This window comes from Chiloscyllium punctatum, chromosome 38 (assembly GCF_047496795.1).
Source record: "Chiloscyllium punctatum isolate Juve2018m chromosome 38, sChiPun1.3, whole genome shotgun sequence".
NCBI lineage: Eukaryota > Metazoa > Chordata > Chondrichthyes > Orectolobiformes > Hemiscylliidae > Chiloscyllium > Chiloscyllium punctatum.
Genome location: NC_092776.1, coordinates 31,691,259 through 31,711,578, shown reverse-complemented (window position 1 = coordinate 31,711,578; position 20,320 = coordinate 31,691,259). Strand labels below are relative to the sequence as shown.

Here is a 20,320-nt window from a genome sequence, read left to right as displayed (position 1 = left end):
GGGAGCAGATTGCTCAAAGTAACTATCATTAGAGTGAATGTTCATGTTCATTGTTATCTATTCAGCCTTTTTTTAAAAAAAACCAACAAACTTGCTTGGATAACATATACAAATTGAATTCCTGACAGTGTCTCCTACTTTGGCTTAATTCCTTTGCAACCCAGCTGTATGTTCCAATGTACTGCAGTTGTTCTGCCAGTATCTAGAATCGGAATCAGTTAGAGAATATGGTTCATTGTCTGCAACGTTTGGTGAAACTTAAAATTTGCAAACTGTAAACAATAGCAATTTCAAAAATAGAATTAATCCAATAATTGCTGTGACAATAGAGTTATATATATAATGACTGTAAAAACATGTCTCCTTCCCAGTAGCTCCGCACATTGAGCCAATGAACAGTTAAGCCACAGCAAAAAGATTTGTTTCCCAAGTCACTGCAGAGTTGGCTGTTATTGCCACTGTCGTGAGATAAGACCTACAAAGGCCCTTTGAGTCTGCATTAGGTGGAAGAAAATCAGCTGTTTCCAGTTCTGACTTACTATTCACAGACTTCTGAGAGAAGTGAGCATGTGCCTTTGAATTAAAGGCTGTGCTCAATTCTGATGTCTTCCATGTTCGAATTGACTCTAGACGTAAATAAATTGCATGAAGGAAGTCTAAGACTCTATCCAATCAAGAAGGGAAGCATATTGTGAGGGAAGAGAAAGAAACTGAGCTAAAATTTGAACTTATTCTTTTGAAGCAAAACTGTATTTTGATAAATGTCCATATTGCAAGCACGTTTTACATAAATGCATGTTTTGGACTATATTCCCATTGTGCTTTTTAACACCGGTATGGAAGGGGTTGTCATATAGTTTTGAGATACTGCAATATTTATCACACTTGCCCTACAATGGTCTGTTCACTTTAATAAAATAGATTTTGTTCCTCCAGGAAGGATTTTGAGATGTACAGCCAGTAAATTATCTTTAAAATGGGAGAGGAGAACTGGTTCAATATCTAATGCTGTTTAATGTCCTGTTTTCCTTGAAAATTTTAATTTTAATTATTCTGATGCTTTTCCTCTGTTGTGAGGTCATCTGACCATGCAGCTGTAAAATAAAATCCCAAATTGAAGAAAAACAGTACAAACAATATAAAACTTCCTTCAAATAATATATTGTGAAGCTATTGCTTAGCATTGCTGAGTAACAGAAGTCAAACTTCTGGACCAAACTGAACTAAAATTCTGCACCCTGCCTCTTGCTTTTAAAACAACTCTCTATGTTACAGGTTCTGTAAAAGTTCATGTTGAAGTTGCATTTGTGTCACAACCTGTGGTGGAAATGGGGAATTTTATACTAGCCTTACGATTGAGTGATGTATTCTCTATAAGCTGGGAGTCCTTGTAATTTTGCCTGACTAGTATGTAGGTGCACATATTGCTAATGTTCAATCAACCATCTTGTTAACCCAGAGCTGAGCCTGGTAATATATTCTGTACTTCTGGTCATTTGATTGGTCCTGGACCAAGGACAAAGGAGGATTGATGGCAGCAAACTATCTCAAACAACCCTGAACCTGAACTCCACACTGCAGAGATGACAGATACTATGAGATGCTAATGGTGACAATCTGGATAATAACATAAAAACGAAATCTATTTTTCTGTTACTTAAAGACAAGCCGGAAAAATTAACATATCTCATGTTTAAGATTCATGCTTTGTTTTTGAAAAATTAAACATCCATTTTTTTATTTTGAGATCCACTTGTGTAAATGTGGAGTTTGGTCTCCCTTCTGAATGATTTTTGTCAACTTTTCCTTTCAAATTGTGCTCTGTGTGCATTAGCGAGCTGCATTGTCTTCTAAGTTACACTCCTGTACATGATTCATATTTCTCCTTGTCACTTTAGTAGTTTTTCATGAATTATTCTCTGCTCTAACTGGCAAGCAACTAATCTGTTCCTAGGTCCCTTCCAATCCATCTGTAGCCAGTATAGAGGAGTAGCCCAGGGTGGTTTTGGGACTGATTTTTCTAAGAATAATCATAGCTTCATTTAGTGCATTCTCCTGTGCCTTATCCAGAACTGTCAGTTTGTCATATGATGACAGAGTTACATGCTTGGACATGCTGTGGTATGAATGCACTGTGTGTTGTGTTGACACATTAATCATCCTTTTAATTCTGTTCTGGATCAAATAACAAATGCTAAATAATACTGTTTTTCAATATCCTTGCCTCCTCCCTTTTTGACTTATCAAATTGTACCACTTGATTCTTCTTTATTATATGTTGCAATCAATTTTTGAATCAATCTGTTTCATCGCCATTTGTTGATTTGAATTATGCAGATGAACTGAAAATTTAAAATAATTTAGGAGTCAACTATGGAGGTTATGTTAGGAGTTGAGACAGCTTTCTGAGTTTGAGTATTTGATTAATATTTGGAAGAATTTTGAATTCATACTTGATGTGGGCAAATAAAAGGCAAGATAAAAGCATCTTGCATCTTCATAGGAGTTAATAGTTAAATGAAACATTCATGATGACTAATATTTTAAAACAATAAACACAATATTAACAACCTAATAAATCATTCAACTGTGAGCTGACATATTGCTTTTGATTTAGAATAACTTGTGTTGAACTGCACAACTACTGAAGGCAATCATTTTTGTCATATCAGACATTCATTCAGCTGTTTAAACAACTCCATTCCTATTCACGTAAAGGAGAAACAGAGGCTTGCAGTACTGTTTAGCTATGGGACTGATCAGCTATGTTACTTGGTCATGAAACTACTAATAGTTGTTCACAATAATGCAAAATAACTATGGATAAAGAAGTACAGGCCACTTTGGATCATCCATCTGAAATGTGTTTTTAAATTTGTCAGTTGTAGCAAGCAACTTGTCTTTGAATGATTTCAGGGCTTTTGCTTCTCGTATTTTATCTGGAAATTATTTTCATGTATTGATCGCTACATAAACCCAGATTTTAACATTGTCTGCCTGGCAACAATACAGTGGGTTTGGGTTGGATGCCCAATTTTACACCTCATCTGATTTCAACAGAGCATAAAATTGGCCAGTGCATTAGTTAGATGTTTGATCTGAACCAACTCTGTTCCACTAAATAGGGCAGCTGTGTAGAAGAAGTTCATGATATCTGCCCTAAATTTACCTTTTTATTAGTTTGAACTCATGGCAATATAAATGAATCTTGAGCTCAAAATCAAACCCCAGAATAATTTAAAAATTCTTTGTAAGCCATAATTTACAGATTTTTGATAGAATTGGAGCATTTACAGTACAGAGGAGATCATTCAGTCTGTCAGCCATTGCTATTCTCTGCAAGGGAACCTCAGCTGGTCTACTTGACTCAATAGACCATAATGATTTGAATTCTGAAACAATGAATAAAGTTCTGTACTCACTTATTCTATACTGTTAGCTATCTTATATTACTCTAACAACACATTACATTCATAAATGCCTCCTTTCAAGTTAGAAAACTTAAATTTCTCTAACTTTTCTTTACAATGCACATCACTAAAAAGGATATTCTGGGTACAGTATTCACCCATTGTGATTTTTTTTATCGCAAGAAATAATGGAGAAAAATGTTTTGTGCTGTTTGGTGTGCCATCATTGTTGTATTGTAGGCAAGCACTTGCAGCAAGGCGATTACCTTTTCATTATTTTGGTCTGAGATAAGAATTCATTAGAATTCCTTGACTAGAGCCATAGAATTTTTACGTCTGAATTTTAAAAAGACAAGGCATTGGTTTAATATTTCCTCCTGAGAGAAGATCCCTTCAACAATGTAGGACTCCTGTAGTACTTCACTGATGTGTTAGTATAAATTATGTGCTCCGTAGTGTAGGTTGAAGCAACTTGGAATTATGAGTCCAGTCGTTAATTCAAACTAACAGTGTTGTTCAGAGCACTTTGGGACTTTTAAAATACGATTCGACTCCCTCAATGTTAGAGTTTAATATATACAGCATGTGACGAAATTTGCCCGGTTTGTGTTAGAATGTTTTGCCTCACAGAACCATTTGTCATAAATGCTGGTGAGCAGCCAGTTTGGCAGGAAAAAGCTATTTAAGTTTGTGTTAAATTGCGATCGCCAAAAGAAGTAACATATTCACTGAATTAACCCATAATTCTAAAAGTAATAAAAAGAGGTGCTTTGACACTTAACAACATCTGTTATTTTTTATTCCTCTGATACTGTTTAGAATCATGGCAACATGAGTGAAGCATCTAGGTATCTACCACTTTTGTGGTAGAAGATTGTGCAAAGATATGTCAAAAATCCGTCCCAGACCCTGTTTAACCATAACTGTTATTGCCTCGTTTTAATTTCTTTTAAAAGATTACTGTGAGGTGCAGTTAAGTATATTGATATTGTTAAAACAATTAAGACTGTTAGGCATGTAGAATGTAGTTCCCTTTTTAAATAAATAAATCAGTGAAGATGAGCTGTACTAAATCATTGACATGACCTCACACATCTAAAAACAGTAAGCTTGTTTATGTATTGGTAGGAAAAGCACTAACACTGAGATCCTGTTGCTAGGAGAGGAAAATTAAATATTTCATAATTATCTTCAGCCAAGGAACCTATTTCAGTGTGGGTAGGCTGAAGTTATTTACTTTTTGAAGATACTTTAACTTTTTGGGTAGCATTTCCTCAACACAAGTGGTCTTTTATCAGCATGTTGCTGATGATCAATGAATCAATTAATTAACATGGTGAGTTTCCGTTATCTGACTCCTAAGATGCTGGAGGGATGTAGTATAGAGAATAATAGCCTAACCTTCAAGTATTCAAATTGAATTGTAAATGGCAGATCATGTCTGATGAACCTGATTGATTTTTTTTTCAATGCTATAGATTGAGGAATGTCCTTTGACATTTTTCATGTGAACTTTCAAAGGGAATTTGACAAAGTCTCTTGTAGATAGTTCTTAAGTTAAGTTGAAGGTCATAGAATAGAAGGCAAGTTATTGACTGTGTTGGGAAATTGGCTGGCTGACAGGCAACAGGAATAATGAAGAGATACTCTAAATAGCAGCGTGTGACTAGTCTTACCTGGCAATTTCTATTATGGGGTGTCAAATGAGCACAATATATATTAACAAATAAATAAAGCCACAAATCCAAATATCGATTATCCAGATTGGCGCTATCTTAAGCAGTGTGGATGAACATATAAGACTCTAATGTTACAAAGAAATATTGATCATAAGTGATTAGCAAAACTGAGACAAATGGATTTCAAATTAGACAAAAAACAGGGTATTTCCTAAAATGGTGAAAATCTAGGAACAGGTGGTCCAAAGAGACATGGGAAAGTCTTTAAAATGCCCTGAACCTATATACAAAATAATTTGGATATCTTAAACTAAAATACAAAGGATAGAAGTTATGTTTCAGATTTATAAACATTGGTTCGAGCACATCTGAAATACTTTGGACAGGTTTTGGACACTAGCATTAAAATAATATTTTGCCCTTGGAAGGCCAGCAGAATTGATTTAACAGAATCTAAATTCCAAGAGTTAAGTTTTATAAGAAAATATTATGTTAATTAGAGTTGGATTTACAAAGTTAGGGCGTGATTTGGTGGATGCTATATTGATCTGAAGCAAAACAGAGTTTATTTCTGTTTATCCAGTTTTTACTGGTTGAGGAGTTCCAGGGCCTAATTCTCACTGATCTGTGGGAGACCAGTGGTAGTGGGTGGGCTGGCAATCTGGTGACCAGCAGGCATTGCAGCTGGTTGGCTTATTCCCACCTCGTGGCCATTTTGAAATTGGCTGGATCATATTGGCGCATTGGGAAAGCCTGTTTGGCCATGAAAAGGGTCAATTAAAGCCACTCTGCCAATACTGATTGATTGATTGAAATTTTCCAGTTGGGATGTGATCCTCTGTGGAAGCCAGGGAGGGAGTGGCAACTGGCACTCCATTTTGTATCTTCCAAAATCATAGAGCCACATCTGCAGCTTCTGGATATCTTGCATTTATAAATTTATAAGAAATTTTCAGAGGGCAACTCCAGCTTGAGGCAGCCTCTCTCCTTCTCACATCAGCAACTTCTCTCCCTTGTAGTGGGGCAGCTGCATACCTTCATAGGGAGCCATGTCACCATCCTTAATTGGACCAATCCTCCGGCGTTGGCCATCTAACTGGCTATCTCCTTGGAAATCGCTCTGTTTTGCTGACCAGACCCAGAATTCATCAAGGGATTTGGCTTTGCTTCCAGGAATGAATATTCAGCCTTAAGATTTGGTGTTGTAGTCAAAAATTCAAGATAATCTTTTCAAGAGTGATATCAAGAAGCCCTTTATGCAGGGTGGTAGAAACATAATTCTCAGCCGGAAAGCAGCTATTATTGTTCGAGGAATTCTTAACTTTAAAACTGAAGTTGATCGAATCTTTTGAGACCAAGCATTGTGGGATATGAAGCAAATAGGTCAATGATCCAATGGAAGTACAGGTTCGAGGGACTTGATGGCCTCCTGTTTCTTGGCTCCTGTTTGATTTATATAAAACTCTTTTGAAGGATTAAAGCATTTTTGTGCTTATGAAACCAATTTAAATTAAGATGTATCATTAATTTTGAAGTGTTTATTTCCTTTAATAACTGATCCATTCTGTGGCATCAGGGTTCAAACTAATGAAAACCTTTTGTGTTTTGTTTTATTTTTTAAAAAATAAAAAGAGGGGGATCGATGGAGAGACATCAGTAGGAAGTCTCAAATTGACCTCGAGCACACCACCAATGAACTGGATTCACCTTGGACTTGTTTGACCGGGTCGGAGAACTGTCAGGAGAACACCGTTTGGCCGAGTGATTCAAATCCAGCGTCTGCTGTGACCAGTTTAATTAAAGACCTCAGTTTGAGTGATCGAAATGGCCATCCGTCAGCACCTCCCAGCAAACGGCAATGTCGGTCCTTGTCGTTTTCCGATGAACTGACGAGCTGTCGGTCCCCATGGAAACCCAGTGGGTCAAAAGTCTGGACTCCAGTTGATAAAAGACGCTGTCACAGTGGGAGCAGTGTTCAACCTTGTTCAAATGGAGTATCTACAATGCAGAGGAGTTCAAGTTTTAGTCTGCCTTCAAGATGCAATGTCTTTTCATTCTCGTGTGAACCCTTGGCTAGCAGTAACAGTTCTGTGTGCCCCCGCGGACAGGGCTTTTGGACCGCACCCACCTTTGGAAGGTTTCAAGATGATCTGCGTCCTGACTCCAGTTCAGGAGTTGTGTCCGGGGTCGATCTCCTGCGACCTCTTTCTCTCTCTCACGAGCAGATCTCTGGCCTGGAGTTTGGCACACCGTCCCTAAAGAGTGCGTCTGCTGCAACTCCCGAACCTGTGCAGCAGGCCAGCCGACTCCTCCGCTCCAGGTCACAACCGTGTGTCCACAATGATCAGAAAGTTGGGATGAAACGCCGCAGACCAGACGAAGATCAAAGACCGTCGCTTGACCTTGCCAAGATGACTCAGGTATGAGGTGTCGATATGGCAGAATCTAGGCTCAGGCTGATTTTCATTTTCAACTTCCTTTCCCTCTTTTAAAAAAAACACAAAGCTGGAGTAATAATGGAGTATAAAACATGTTGATGTATATGCTACTGTCTGTATTACACAAAGCCATAAACACATTTGTCTACATTATATTGTGGTAATGACAGCAAAACAGTTGACATTCACCTTCTTTACTCTGAAATTGTAGCAGGTTTTGGGACCGCATGTATAGAGTTAAATATGAATATCCCGAAGTTACTGTCAGTAGTTCACTGTTGATGGTCTCCTGGATTGCAATTGATAACAAGGGGGAAAAAATCCAAGCTCCCATGTCAGAGGTCACACAATACCAAGTTATAGTGCAACAGGTTTATGGATGACTTGACAAAGGGGCAGTGCTCCAAAAGCTTGTGATTTCAAATAAACCTGTTGAAGTGTAACCTCGTGTCATGTGACTTTTGACTTTGTCCGCCCCAGACCAACACCAGCACCTTCAAATCATGACAAGAAACTATTTTAGCTACCTGTCTCACTGCAAAAACCCTTTGAAATGTAACATATTGTTGAATGAATTAGAACTGGGGTTTTGTTGGTTTAATAAGTTCATAATTACTGCAAACAGTCATATTGAGCCTGATTTTTTTTTAGGAAAGGATAAGTTCCTTTGTTGTGATTAAAACCTAAGTCCACATAATTTCTGTAATTTTTTTAAATAAAGTTTGTTAATGTCCTAAATGTTGTCTTAATCTGACCTGTATATCTCAATCATTTATCTTGCAATCACTAAAATTTAAATTGAAATGGAAAGATTTTGTTAGTCTTTACTTCCGGCTTTGCTGTCTTTGAGAATAATTCAGTATTATTGGCTGCTTATTTTGCTTGATAATGTTTCCATTGCTGGGTGTTTAATTTCTCATGACTCAGAACTAGATTCACATGGAGGTCAGAAAAGGGAAAATCTACACTTCAGGTATTTCTAGATTGTGGTGAGCAGCTTTTTTTCAAAGTCAGCAGCAAGTGTGGTTAGTTTGCCATTGACTGCAACATCTGGCTTATTGAGTATGATTTGTGTGCCAAATTCTATAGTACATAAAACAGATATAATTTGATTGTGACCCCTTGACTTTTTCACAGGATGACATTGAGTTATAACCTGTGAGGATCAATAATTATGTTTAGGAACTTGTGTAGGACACAAATAGGTATGAAAAAAGACTGCTCTGGAGATGTCAGATAAATTGCAATGTTCCTTTGCTTTACTTTTGAGTTGGGTTTCCATTTCATGAAGGCACTGCCTAATGTCTTCATTCTCACAGTATCTTAATATAATATCTTTACCTCAAACACTACACTTGCTGTACATTTTAAATAGTGTTCTTCACTCTGTGTCCAGTCAAAATTACAGTTGTTTTCCTTTCTTCAGTACCAATTTTGCTTCTTTAAAACTCATTACAATAACCTAAGTGTTTGCAGTGTTGTGACTTCAGTGAAATTCAGCTAGATGGAAGCTGAACCTGTATTCCTGGATTGACTTGAGTTTTGGAAACCAAGCTGACACCATCACAATCTAACACAAAACCAGGAAGTCCAAGACCTCAACATCCTTTTTTGTTCTGGTAGTAATTAAATAGGAAGTGACTGGATTCAGCCAATGACTAGATCATCAATGGCACAGGCAGTTTATGATGGATCCCAGATACCATAAGTGATGTGTTGCAAAACTGTTTTCAGTTTTTTAAAATATGTAAATCATGTTTTAAGTTTTTTCTTTTTGCAATGATAAAAATAATATGGTTACTGATGTTGGTGGTTATGCAATGTGCTTGGGAGAAGGGATTCCACGTATTTCTGGAAGCTTCTCCAATTTGTACTTTTGCCTTGGATAGGGCTTTTAAGGTAAAAACAATGACTGCAGATGCTGGAAACCAGAGTCTAGATTAGAGTGGTGCTGGAATTTTAAGTTAAAGGGTTCAAGTAAAGGAAATTTCAGAAATCCAAAGAGAAAATATCGAGACAACGAAACACTAGCAATGTGTATAAACTCGAGCAGTGTGTGATAGGAAGGGGCAGAAAGTTAACAATATAAGTGAATCAGCAAATAAGGTTCATGAAAATAACAATACTAAAATACTATTAAATAATTTTTATTTGAAGATGCAAAATATCTGCAATAAGACTGCTGAATTTGTGGCAGAATAAATAACAGGGATAAACAGTTGTGATCTAACCATTGTTGCATATTTAAGGTGACCACAGTTGGGGAAATATAATTCTAATATATCCAACCTTACAAAAAATTGTAAATGGAAAATGAGGAGGGTTAGCTGTGATTGTGAAGGCTGACACCAGAATCGTAAAGAGTAAGGCTCCTGGTTCAGAAGATCAGGAAGTAAGATTAGAGATAGGGAATAGCAAGTGCCATGAAACGTTGGTGTGAGTAGTTTATAAACTCCCTTAAACAGTGACCATACCATTGGAAAGAGAATTGAAGAAGTTGGAGCTTATGATCAAGGTGATAATCGTGGGGTAAGTTTTCTTATGAATTCAACCAATCAAATTGAAATAGATTGTTTGAAGCTAGGTTTATATATGTGCTTTTATGATCATTTCCAGGAGCAATACTTTGTGGATCTACCAAGGGACAAATCTCTTTTAGAACTAATATTGAACAATGAATCAAATTAATTCCCACATATCTTGTGTTCAAAGAGCATTCAAATTCAGATTTTTAATATTGCAATAGCAACTCTTCAAATTCTGTCACTTTTGAATAATTGCCTGCATTTTTAGTATATCATTAACATTTTATAACTTATTATCTGAGATGTTTTATACCAGACTGAGTAAACGTGAAGTTTCAGGGACCCAGAGCAGCTCCTGTGCTCCAATGTTGACTGCACTTTCCAACTTTTGAAGCTTGTCTGAATCTTCAACTTTGGGAAAACCTTCCTGGAAGTGGAAAATCTGCAATAGCAAAGTGAACTGCAAAGTCCTTTTAATGTCATAAAGTTTCCATCATTGTGTGTTATTATGTTTACTAGTCTACAGTTCTAAGGGAATTTTCCAGTGGCTTGCTAAATTATTAGGCTATTAATGATTATTTAGAAAATATTGCAACAAATCATCGTTTCTACTACTTGATAGTCATAAAATGATTTTAATATAGACTTCTGTTTTTTAGCACAGTTTGCACTCTCCAATTTTGCCTCACCCTTTTATTGGCATAACTAATTTGACAATGGTTGTTGCAAGCTAGAGTGTGATTGACCGGTTCAGAGATATTATGCACAGTTTTAATTTGCCCTCTCATTCAGTTTTTTAGGTTGACCGCAGTATTCGTCTGAAAAAGATGCATTTATTTCCTAGGTCATTGTTGAGGCTATCTAGTGCATTTTGCAGTTTAAGTGTAATCACTTCATCATCGAATGTTTCTTAGTTTGAAAGTACACTTAGGGCAAAGATATTTTTGATTTGCGAAAAGTCTTGCTGGACAAAAATATATTTTCTTCATAGCAAATGCATTTAGTAATTGTGTCAGATTAATACAGTGGTTGGAAGTTCAGCAATATTGGTATGTTTTTCAGTAAAATACATGCTTGTGGCTTTTGCTTATCTGCATACAAAATGGCTGTTTGTGCATAGATCTTACAATTAGTTCACTCTTTGATTGGGCTTGCCTTCACAACAGATGTGTTTCACTGGGTCAAGGTTAGTTCCACAGTGGATTTTCAGACACATACTAAATAGGTTTTAATCAATACCTTGAGAGCAAGGCGTTCGGAAATTCCTGTGGAAATTCCCCTTAGGAAACATGTTACTCTCTTATCACAGCAAGCAGAAATGGGTAGTATTGTCATGTAATCAATTGTCTGCTGACCTTTCTGTAGTTTTGAATAATTGTCAACTGGTTATGATGATAATGATAGAAACTTTAGAAATACCCATTGAAAGGCATTAACTGTGAACTACTGTTAAGTCTCTTCAACTCCAGTAACTATAAAACGATAAATAATTTAAGTAACAATGCTGTTTACAAGTGGCAGCAAATACATAAGTAATAACGCTAAACATTGTATACCTGGCTAACAATGATGTGAAGACTGTAATCTGATGAAAACTGGAACCTTTCTTGGAATTTTAATGTAACTAAAAGCATTCTTGCTTCATGCCTCAAACCATATAGTATATTATAATACAATTACTGGGCTGCAGAATGCAATTTTGTAAAAGTCAGTATTTGTGACAGATGTTTGAAATTGGTAACAAGAAATGCTAAAAGCTTCAGCTGCTGTGACACTACTGTGTATTGAATAGTAATATTTAGTGAATTGAAGGTCTCATTCAGCAAACACCAAGTACAAAAATATTGATCTCCAGCATATTTACTAGTAAAGCTATGTCTAAGACCTTGCTGCAGGCACATTCTATTTTTGTCTCTCCTTCCACTTGTGTTGTTTTTATTTTGCAAAGCAGCAGTTCTATAAATTTCACAAGGTGAGTGAAGGTTATTGGTCAGTTTGGTGCTGTATAATAGTCCTACACTATGGCTATCAATGTAAGAGCTCATACAGTATCATTGTTTTTCAGTGTAGCATTTCTGGGCTGTGCTTGTTACTTTGAGTGCTGTAAAAACATCAGTTAGTCTGAATCCCTTGGTAGAGCGTGCACTTTGATATTTTTTTGGATTGTGTGCAACAGGCAAAAGGGGAAAGAGGCATTACAATTGTAATTGACATATTGAGACCTCAATATACTCTCTCCTTTTCCAATATTTTTCCAACTGTGAAACATTTGCTGTTGTGAAGTGCATGTTCCTCTGCATGCCTCTAGGATAAAGTGCACTTCCTGAGGTTTCCATGCAGCTGGACTACACCTTTCCCTACTGACAGGCTTGTGAAATGCAGCCAGTAGCTTACCTCCTGTCTGTAATCTGTCTGAGATTTTAGGGGTGAAATACTACTACTGTCGCAATTATAGAACTGTCAGCTCTCCAATTGAACAGCTGCTCTATAAGGTGGGACTTCTTCCTGAGTGAATGTCGATTTTAAGTGGTGGCCTCCAACCTTTTTAAGGACTAGATCACTTTTTCTCAATTTAAGTGTAACTCAGGATCTACCCCAGTTTAGGTTTAGTTGCTATATAAATTTAAAATCAGGTGTAATTAGTCTTTCTGTCTTCTACTTACCAAGTCTCAGTGACATAGATTCATAGAGATATACAGCATGGAAACAGACCCTTCGGTCCAACTCGTGCATGCTGACCACATATCCTAAATTAATCTAGTCTCATTTGCCAACATTTGGCCCATATCCCTCTAAACTCTTCCTATTCATATACTCGTCCAGATGTCTTTTCAATGTTGTAATTGTACCAGCCTCCACCACTTCCTCAGGCAGCTCATTCCATACACGCACCACCCTCTACGTGAAAATGTTGTCCCTTGGGTTCTTTTTAATCTTTCCCCTCACTCTAAACCTGTGGTTGTGGACTGTCCCAACCCAGGGAAAAGACATTTGTCTCTTTAGCCTATCTCTGCCCCTCATCATTTTATAAACCTCTATATAATCACTCTTCAGCCTCTGACAATCCAGGGAAAACAGCCCAAGCCTAATCAGCCTCTCCCTATTGCTCAAACCCTCCAATCTTGGCAACATCCTTGCAAATCTTTTCTGAACCCTTTCAAGTTTCACAACATCATTCCTATATGAAGGAGACCAGAATTGCACACACTATTCCAAAAGTGGCCTAACCCCAATGTCCTTTAGAGCTGCAACATGACCTTCCAACTCCTGTACTCGATGCTCTGACCAATAAAGGGAAGCATACCAAACATGTTCTTCACTATCCTACCTACTTGCGACACCACTTTCAAGGATTTGTGAACTTGCACTCCAAGGTCTCTTTGTTCAGCAACACTCTCCAAGACCTTACCATTTATGATACTTCGTATCATCATCTAGTGCCTTGAAATTTGGGTTGTAGTTTAAGCCAGTCAGTTGTAAATAGACTGTCAAATGGGTTTCTGTGAGGAAGGTGCAATTCTTGGACCTTTTGGTTCCCAAAAATCACTGCCATTTGAACTGACTTTCAGCTCACTATAAGCCTGCATAGTGATTATTTCCATATCAACTTCAATGCTTTGTATATCAAATACTTGAAGGAGTTTGGTAGCCAACCTATCAATATCTATCTGAAGGAATGAATTTGAGACAAACATGACAGTTTGTTCCATCACATCTAATTCCTGAAATTAGCTGTTAATTCCTCAGTTAACTTCCTCAAATATACCCAGCAGTTTGCTGAATTGAAGCATTTTTCTTTTGTCTTTTTTTAGCTTTTTTTTTCTGGACTTGGCAAGTGTTGAAGTATTTTATTTTGTAATTGGGAGTACCATAGATCCTGCTTCAATTTAAATGCATTTGCTACATTGAAAATATTGTGCAAAGTCCCTGTCTTTTCCCTGCAATTCATAGTTCAGCGCATTCAGTTTTAATGTTATATCTGAAGGAATTTAAAGTTGAGCAATTGTTCACTGTCTGACAGCTCACTGCAGATTTCATTCCTTGATTTAAGAAAAGTGACAATTCAGGGCATCAGATCTAAAGATGTTTGCAGCAACTTCCCTCAACTTACCCATCACCCTTCTGGATGGAGGACTAGTTCACCATGGGCAGTATCAAGCAGTGCTGGAAAGACCTTGCTTCAGTCGAATTGAGAAAAGTCCATAACTTTATTCATTAATGCTTATTGGTGGATTATACAATGGTGACTGACAAAAGAGGGGAAATCAGGATCATTTTTGCAAAATACAAAAAAATCCACATTTGTGCCTCATATGGCTGGTGGTGGAAACCAGTTTCTTGTTTGGAAGGTTTTTCTCAAGCTGTTGAATTTGTTGTAGATATCCTCACTCTTTGTTCTCTCTTTATGCAGCAAAAGGGAGCAAAGATCCTCTTTAGTTGTTATGTCCTTAAAACCCATGTGCACAAAACAGTCAGCTGGGCTGTGTTGATCATGTGGGTGGCTTCACAGTCCTTCAGGTCGTATTGCAGTTGCAGGTCATCTGGAAGCATAAGTGACATGCTCAGGATTGTCTCTATTATTTTTTCTCTGTTCATAAAAGCTTTGAATAATAAGCCAGCATCTACAGTTGTTGCTCCCTTAATTACTTCGCATCTGTGAGTGACTTCTTGTGTTTTGTCATATGATCTTTCAAAGTAGGCCTTACCTTTTTTGCTACTAATTTAGAAAAAAAGATTGTTGAGCGTTCATCATCACCTTCAGCTGATCAGCTTTGTCTGTTGAAGAGAAAACTATCCTTAAATTTATTGTATAGTGTCATTCCAAATTCCCCACTTTACTTATCTGCATATTTTCGTGACCTAGAAAGCAAATGCTCTGAACACATTCAGTTCTCTAACAGCAACGTCTATCCATGTATAACCAAACAGTGAAATCCCAAAGTTGCTGTCAATGATTTCCCACTAACTTAGAGGCAGGACACACTGCTGGAGAGCTTGTTGATGGAAGTCAATTAGAAACCACTTTCTTTCTCATGAAATGATGTGTAACGGGTTTTAAACAGCAAACCAAATCATATTTACAGCTGAAAACCCCTTCTGGCTAACTTTATAGTTAAATGGTTAAATATGCCCATTCCATTACTAAAAATATGAATTGTTTTAAAAATTGGTTTATGATATTTCAGCCATATAGATTTGAGAAATATTAAATGATCTTGGGCTTGGTGAAAAAATTTGCAATGAGAGGTTTTGATTTCCAATCCAATAAAATGCTGAATGCAAAGCTGTTTTTGACATTGACTCCATTAATTTTGAAATGTTCAAAAGCAAAATTCTTGTCTTTCTCAAAGTACTGTGTAGAACATCCATAAATTAGATTTCTTTTAGGGATTCTGATTGCCAAGTGGACTAATAACTGTAAGAAAATAATTTTCAAAGTTTTTGGCTTCCTAACAGTCAGTGTAGGTTGGAAATTTAAAAGGGTAAATGCAACAAGATGTCATTTGACATAAACATCATTGCAATGATTATAGAACTGACCAGTTCAAGGGGTATTTCCAGGGTTTTAATCAGATCTGGCTAATCCAGTGAAACACTGCCTTGCCAAGGCATGCATAACCGTCTGTCCAATACATACAAGATGTTTTGGACACTTAAACCCTTCTCCAGCCCAGTGTATTCTTTGTTTTGGAAAAGTATTTAATACTTCACAGCAACCACAGTGTGATGTGATACTACTTGAAGGTCACTTTTGTTTGCTGTATAATGGATTTCTCATTAATGAATTTTGTTGCATTCTTGGTATGCTTGTGTGTTGGCATCATATGTTTCTTGTTACTTGCTGACCGTTGTACAGCTAATAGGTTAGAAAAATAGCTAATTAACAGAAAGTGCTGAAATCTAGAGCAATTCTGATGGGTTTTGGTGTTTTATTCAAACCAATACATGCAGGGCTGTCATCACTACAAAAGGGTTGCTCTGTTTGAGTTCCCACGACTGTCTGAAACATGGTTTCCAGTCTCCATCGTTATCTTTGGATAACTGTCGTTTCCTTCTTAAGCTTTTGCAGTTCTTTCTGAACTTTGAATGTGTTACCTAGATTACAGCTGCTCCAGTCTCCTTTCTGCTATTAAGTGTAGAACAGTCGTTTTGGATTCTAAAGCAATGATTTGTACATCACACATTTTTCTGCACAGTGCCTTTCAACAGAGTGCACAATGCAGTGGACACGGTCAGCATACAGCGTTCTTTATTGTCAAACAATCTCACATAATATCTGTACAGATGTATAGAACCACAGTAATATTTCACAATGATACTGACCCTGTGTATTCCTGCCCCTTCCCACCACAAGCAAGGATAATTAGTATTGGGGTTTTGTTATGTCTCAATCTCACTCCCATGGCTTAAAAACTGTAACCTTTGCACCTCACTATAAAAAGTGAGTACACAAGCCATTTCTGATTTTGCATAATTTCACTTGGATGTTTTGAGCTCTATATACTTAATGTTGAATTTCTGTACTTCAGAAGCTTTTAATTTAAAAAATAAATCCCCTTACATTAAGAAAATTAAGAAAAGCTCTTGAATCTGAGAGTAATTGCATCATGATGGACTGGATATGATGAGATGGGTTTCACACATATCTTTTTCTTTATTTCTTGGGAATCTTGGAGATACAATTTGGAAAAATACAAACAGAATACAGAGGAACCTCGATTATCCAGCATTTGTTTGTCTGAATATTGGATTATCTGGCAAGATCGCATTTCCCAATGCTCGGCTAAACTATGTTATCTGGCATTTGATTATCCAGAATTCAATTAACCGAATGAAATACTCCCCGTCCATGTCCTTCGGATAATCGAGGTTCCTCTGTAATGACTTGACCTCGTATTACCTCGGAAATTTCTGGAAAATGTGGGCTGCAGGCCTGTATGAATCAAACTGCTTGATCATAATACTTGTCTTGAGACTTTCATTATTCATACGATGGTCATGTGTTTAATTTGTTACAAAAGCTATTTTCCTGTATTAGTAAATAGATAGAACATGGTGGTGTCACTCTGTCACCAAGCATATATTCTCTGAAGTGGTCTTCAAAATTAATAGCCAAAGGCAATTTGCAATATTTAAATCTTTGGGAGACTGGGAGTCTGCCAACTTATGAATTTTTTTAAAAATCAATTCAATTTGCTTTCAGCCAAATTCAAGAACTTACCAGTGAGATTCCAACTTCCCTTCAACAGAGAATCTCCCACATCTTTTCCCCCCCCCCCCAATTCAATTCAGACAGTTTACCTGAAAGAACTTGTCAATAATAGAAACAATTTTCATAAGACCATTTGCATTCACTTTCTCTTTAAGATGTCTCATATGTTGCTGCAGCAATATATGTCTTAACTGAAAACTTACATTCAAACAATTGTGAAAGGATTGGTCAGAGCTTTATAATGTTATTTCCTGCTCATTATATTATGGTAATGATTTTTAAGGCAATGCCTCTATTGAGGAATAGTTTAAGTGCAATGCTTAATTTAATCTGTATTAATCACCTCAAAACTTTACACTTAGTAAAGCTGTTAGACCTATATAATGGCTGACAAATGGGTGCAATGTAAAAGAGAATACTTGCTTAATCCTTTACTTCAATTGTCCCTAATATGACTGATCTAAACTTGCTTCCTTGCTTTTCAGATCTGAAAAGGGTGTCACAGTACAATTTTTAAATATAGATCAGTATCGGCAATGTTAAATACTCATTTTCTTTCTAACACTGCGCAGAATGGGAAAACCTGTTTGACTAAAATGCGACATTATTGTTTGGCCTCCAAGTGATATCATCAAGGGAAGGTTTTTATTTGGATTTCAAATAAATGAAAATTGGTTTCGCTACAGTGCTTCCAAAAAGGCCTTTAGTATTTTACCTTGGCTGAGATCTTTCAGTCTGCATGTGATCTAATTGTTGGGACCCCCATGGCAGCTCTAGTGTGCAGATTCATGGGAATTCCCAGGAGGTTTTGAACTTCTGCTGAGCAGGCACCTCTTCCCATTCCCCCCGCACCCTGCATCAAAAGACCTTACTTTGAGACCAAATGAAATTATTAGCACAAAGCCACAACTGTTTGCAACTGCAGAATGGGATTCTCATATCCCTGTCTTAAGGCCTGCCTTATATCATTGGCAATAATGTGACACAGTAAAACCAGCACTTCCTTCTCCTCCTTCACCATAATTTCTGACAGTCACACCTGTTTCTCCTGATCTTCAAATCATTATTTGGCATTCGTGTGCAGCCCTCTCACCAGCACATTCTAAGATAGACTGCAGATTATTGTCTGTAGGGTGCTGCACAGAGTCTATTCACAGCATAGTATTGCAACCTCATTCACAAGATGACATCTTTAAAATAAACATGAAAACGTACAACCCACAGCTTCTAACTTGTCTTGTTTGTTCATCTGTGTGTCTGATCCTGTATCGTTTTCATCACTGAAGACATTTTTGTCCACCCTTGGACCTGCCTGTGTCTCTACTTCAATCTACCTGCTGCTAAAAGCCACAGCCATGCTTCTGAAATTGTTCCATAACTTTTACCAGTGTTTTCCTGGCCTCTCATCCGCAATGTTCCGTAAATTTTATTTCATCCATGTCGCTGCTGCACGTTCCTATCCTTCACCAAAACCCTCTCCTTGTTGACCTACTTTAGCTCGCTGCCAAAATTATCATGCTTATGTTCAAAACTGTGATTTTTTTAACCACCTCTAGCCGTCTAACCCATTCCAAATTCTTTGCTTGTACATGACTTCCTCTTGTTGCTGTACAATTGTCAGCTGATTCCAGTCCATGCTCTGGCCTTTCTCATCTGTCTCTCAATCTCCCTCTTCTCCTTTTTCCATACTGTCCCTGAAATGCAGCAATTTGACCATATTTGCAGTCCCCTTGATATTTTTCTCTTTTTGGTTAACATTAATTCTCTCTTAATCCATTTCTTGTCAAATACTTTGGGATGTTTTCTATACCAGGATGCTATATAATTGCAGTAATTTGCCACCTTTTTTTAAAAAAAGAACATCCACCTGTCTCTACCATGAGACTTTAACAAAGCTTGAGCCTTTAGAGGAGTTGGTACTGTAGGACTGCTGCTCTTGATGGCTGCAGTAAATATTAAATCTCAAGTGGAGTTATGCAATGTTTCCTTCAAAGCTATCTTTGGGTAATTCTCGGTGAGGGAGATTTTTCCTATTATGTTTTTGTTAGTAAGAGATTTACTTCTTTCTTTGGTACTTTAAAGAGACAAGCTAACCTATTTTGTAGACTATCTACAATTCTGATCCCTTAGTAATCCGTCTGAACTCAACAATGATCTGTGCAAGTGCTGAGATTTTGTGGTATGTGGGATTCTGATATCAGTACTCATTCTTTGGCCAGGTTCCAAGATCCATAATGGAATTATGATATTGACTGGCAACACTAGAACAAAACTATTCTGGCATTCCTGGGCAAACTGAATGGCATTCATCTGGCAGCAGTATTTTAAGCTATTTATATGTCATAATGTTGGAATTGCCTCAAGGTCAGTATGAATAGCAACTTCTAGCTGGTGAATGCCAAATTGGAACTGTAATGATACACTGTACATTGGCAGGATCAAATTTAATATCCGAACCATTAGATAGACAAACAATACTTGCATTATGCAGCACTTGCCTTCAGGAATTTGGGACTGTAGCTATTTTTTAAATAAGAAAGTCAGCTAGCGGTTGGAGAACTAATATACATAGAGTACGTCAGTACAATATGGAATCATAGAGATGTACAGCATGGAAACAGATACTTCGGTCCAACTTATCCATGCAGACCAGATATCTGAACCCAATCTAATTCCACATTCCAGTACCTAGCTCCTATCCCTCCAATCCCTTCCTATTCCTATTCCCATCCAAATGCCTTTTAAAATGTTGCAATTGTACTAGCCTCCACCACTTCGTCTGGCAGTTTACTTCATACATATACCACCCTCTGCGTGAAAAAGATGCCTCTTAGGTCTCTTTTATATCTTTCCCCTCTCACCCTAAAGAGATGTGCTCTAGTTCTAGACTCCCCCACCCCAGGGAAGAGACTTGTTCTATTTATCCTATTCATGCCCCTCATGATTTTATAAACCTCTATAAGGTCACTCCTCAGCCTCCGACCTAGCCCATTCAACCTCTCCCTAAAGCTCAAATCACCCACCCCGCTACATCCTTGTAAATTTTTTCTGAACC

General features: G+C 37.2%; 1 protein-coding gene across 8 annotated transcripts in view; it reads left to right on the top strand.

Annotated features, from left to right (window-relative positions):
* Nucleotides 1-20,320, top strand: part of fam53b (family with sequence similarity 53 member B) — a 160,694-nt gene that overhangs the window by 99,640 nt on the left and 40,734 nt on the right. For all 8 annotated transcript variants that reach the window (XM_072557536.1, XM_072557538.1, XM_072557534.1 and 5 more), the window contains one exon: nucleotides 6,722-7,509. In XM_072557536.1, the coding sequence (XP_072413637.1) occupies nucleotides 6,722-7,509 (788 nt within the window). The remainder of the gene's footprint in view (nucleotides 1-6,721; nucleotides 7,510-20,320) is intronic.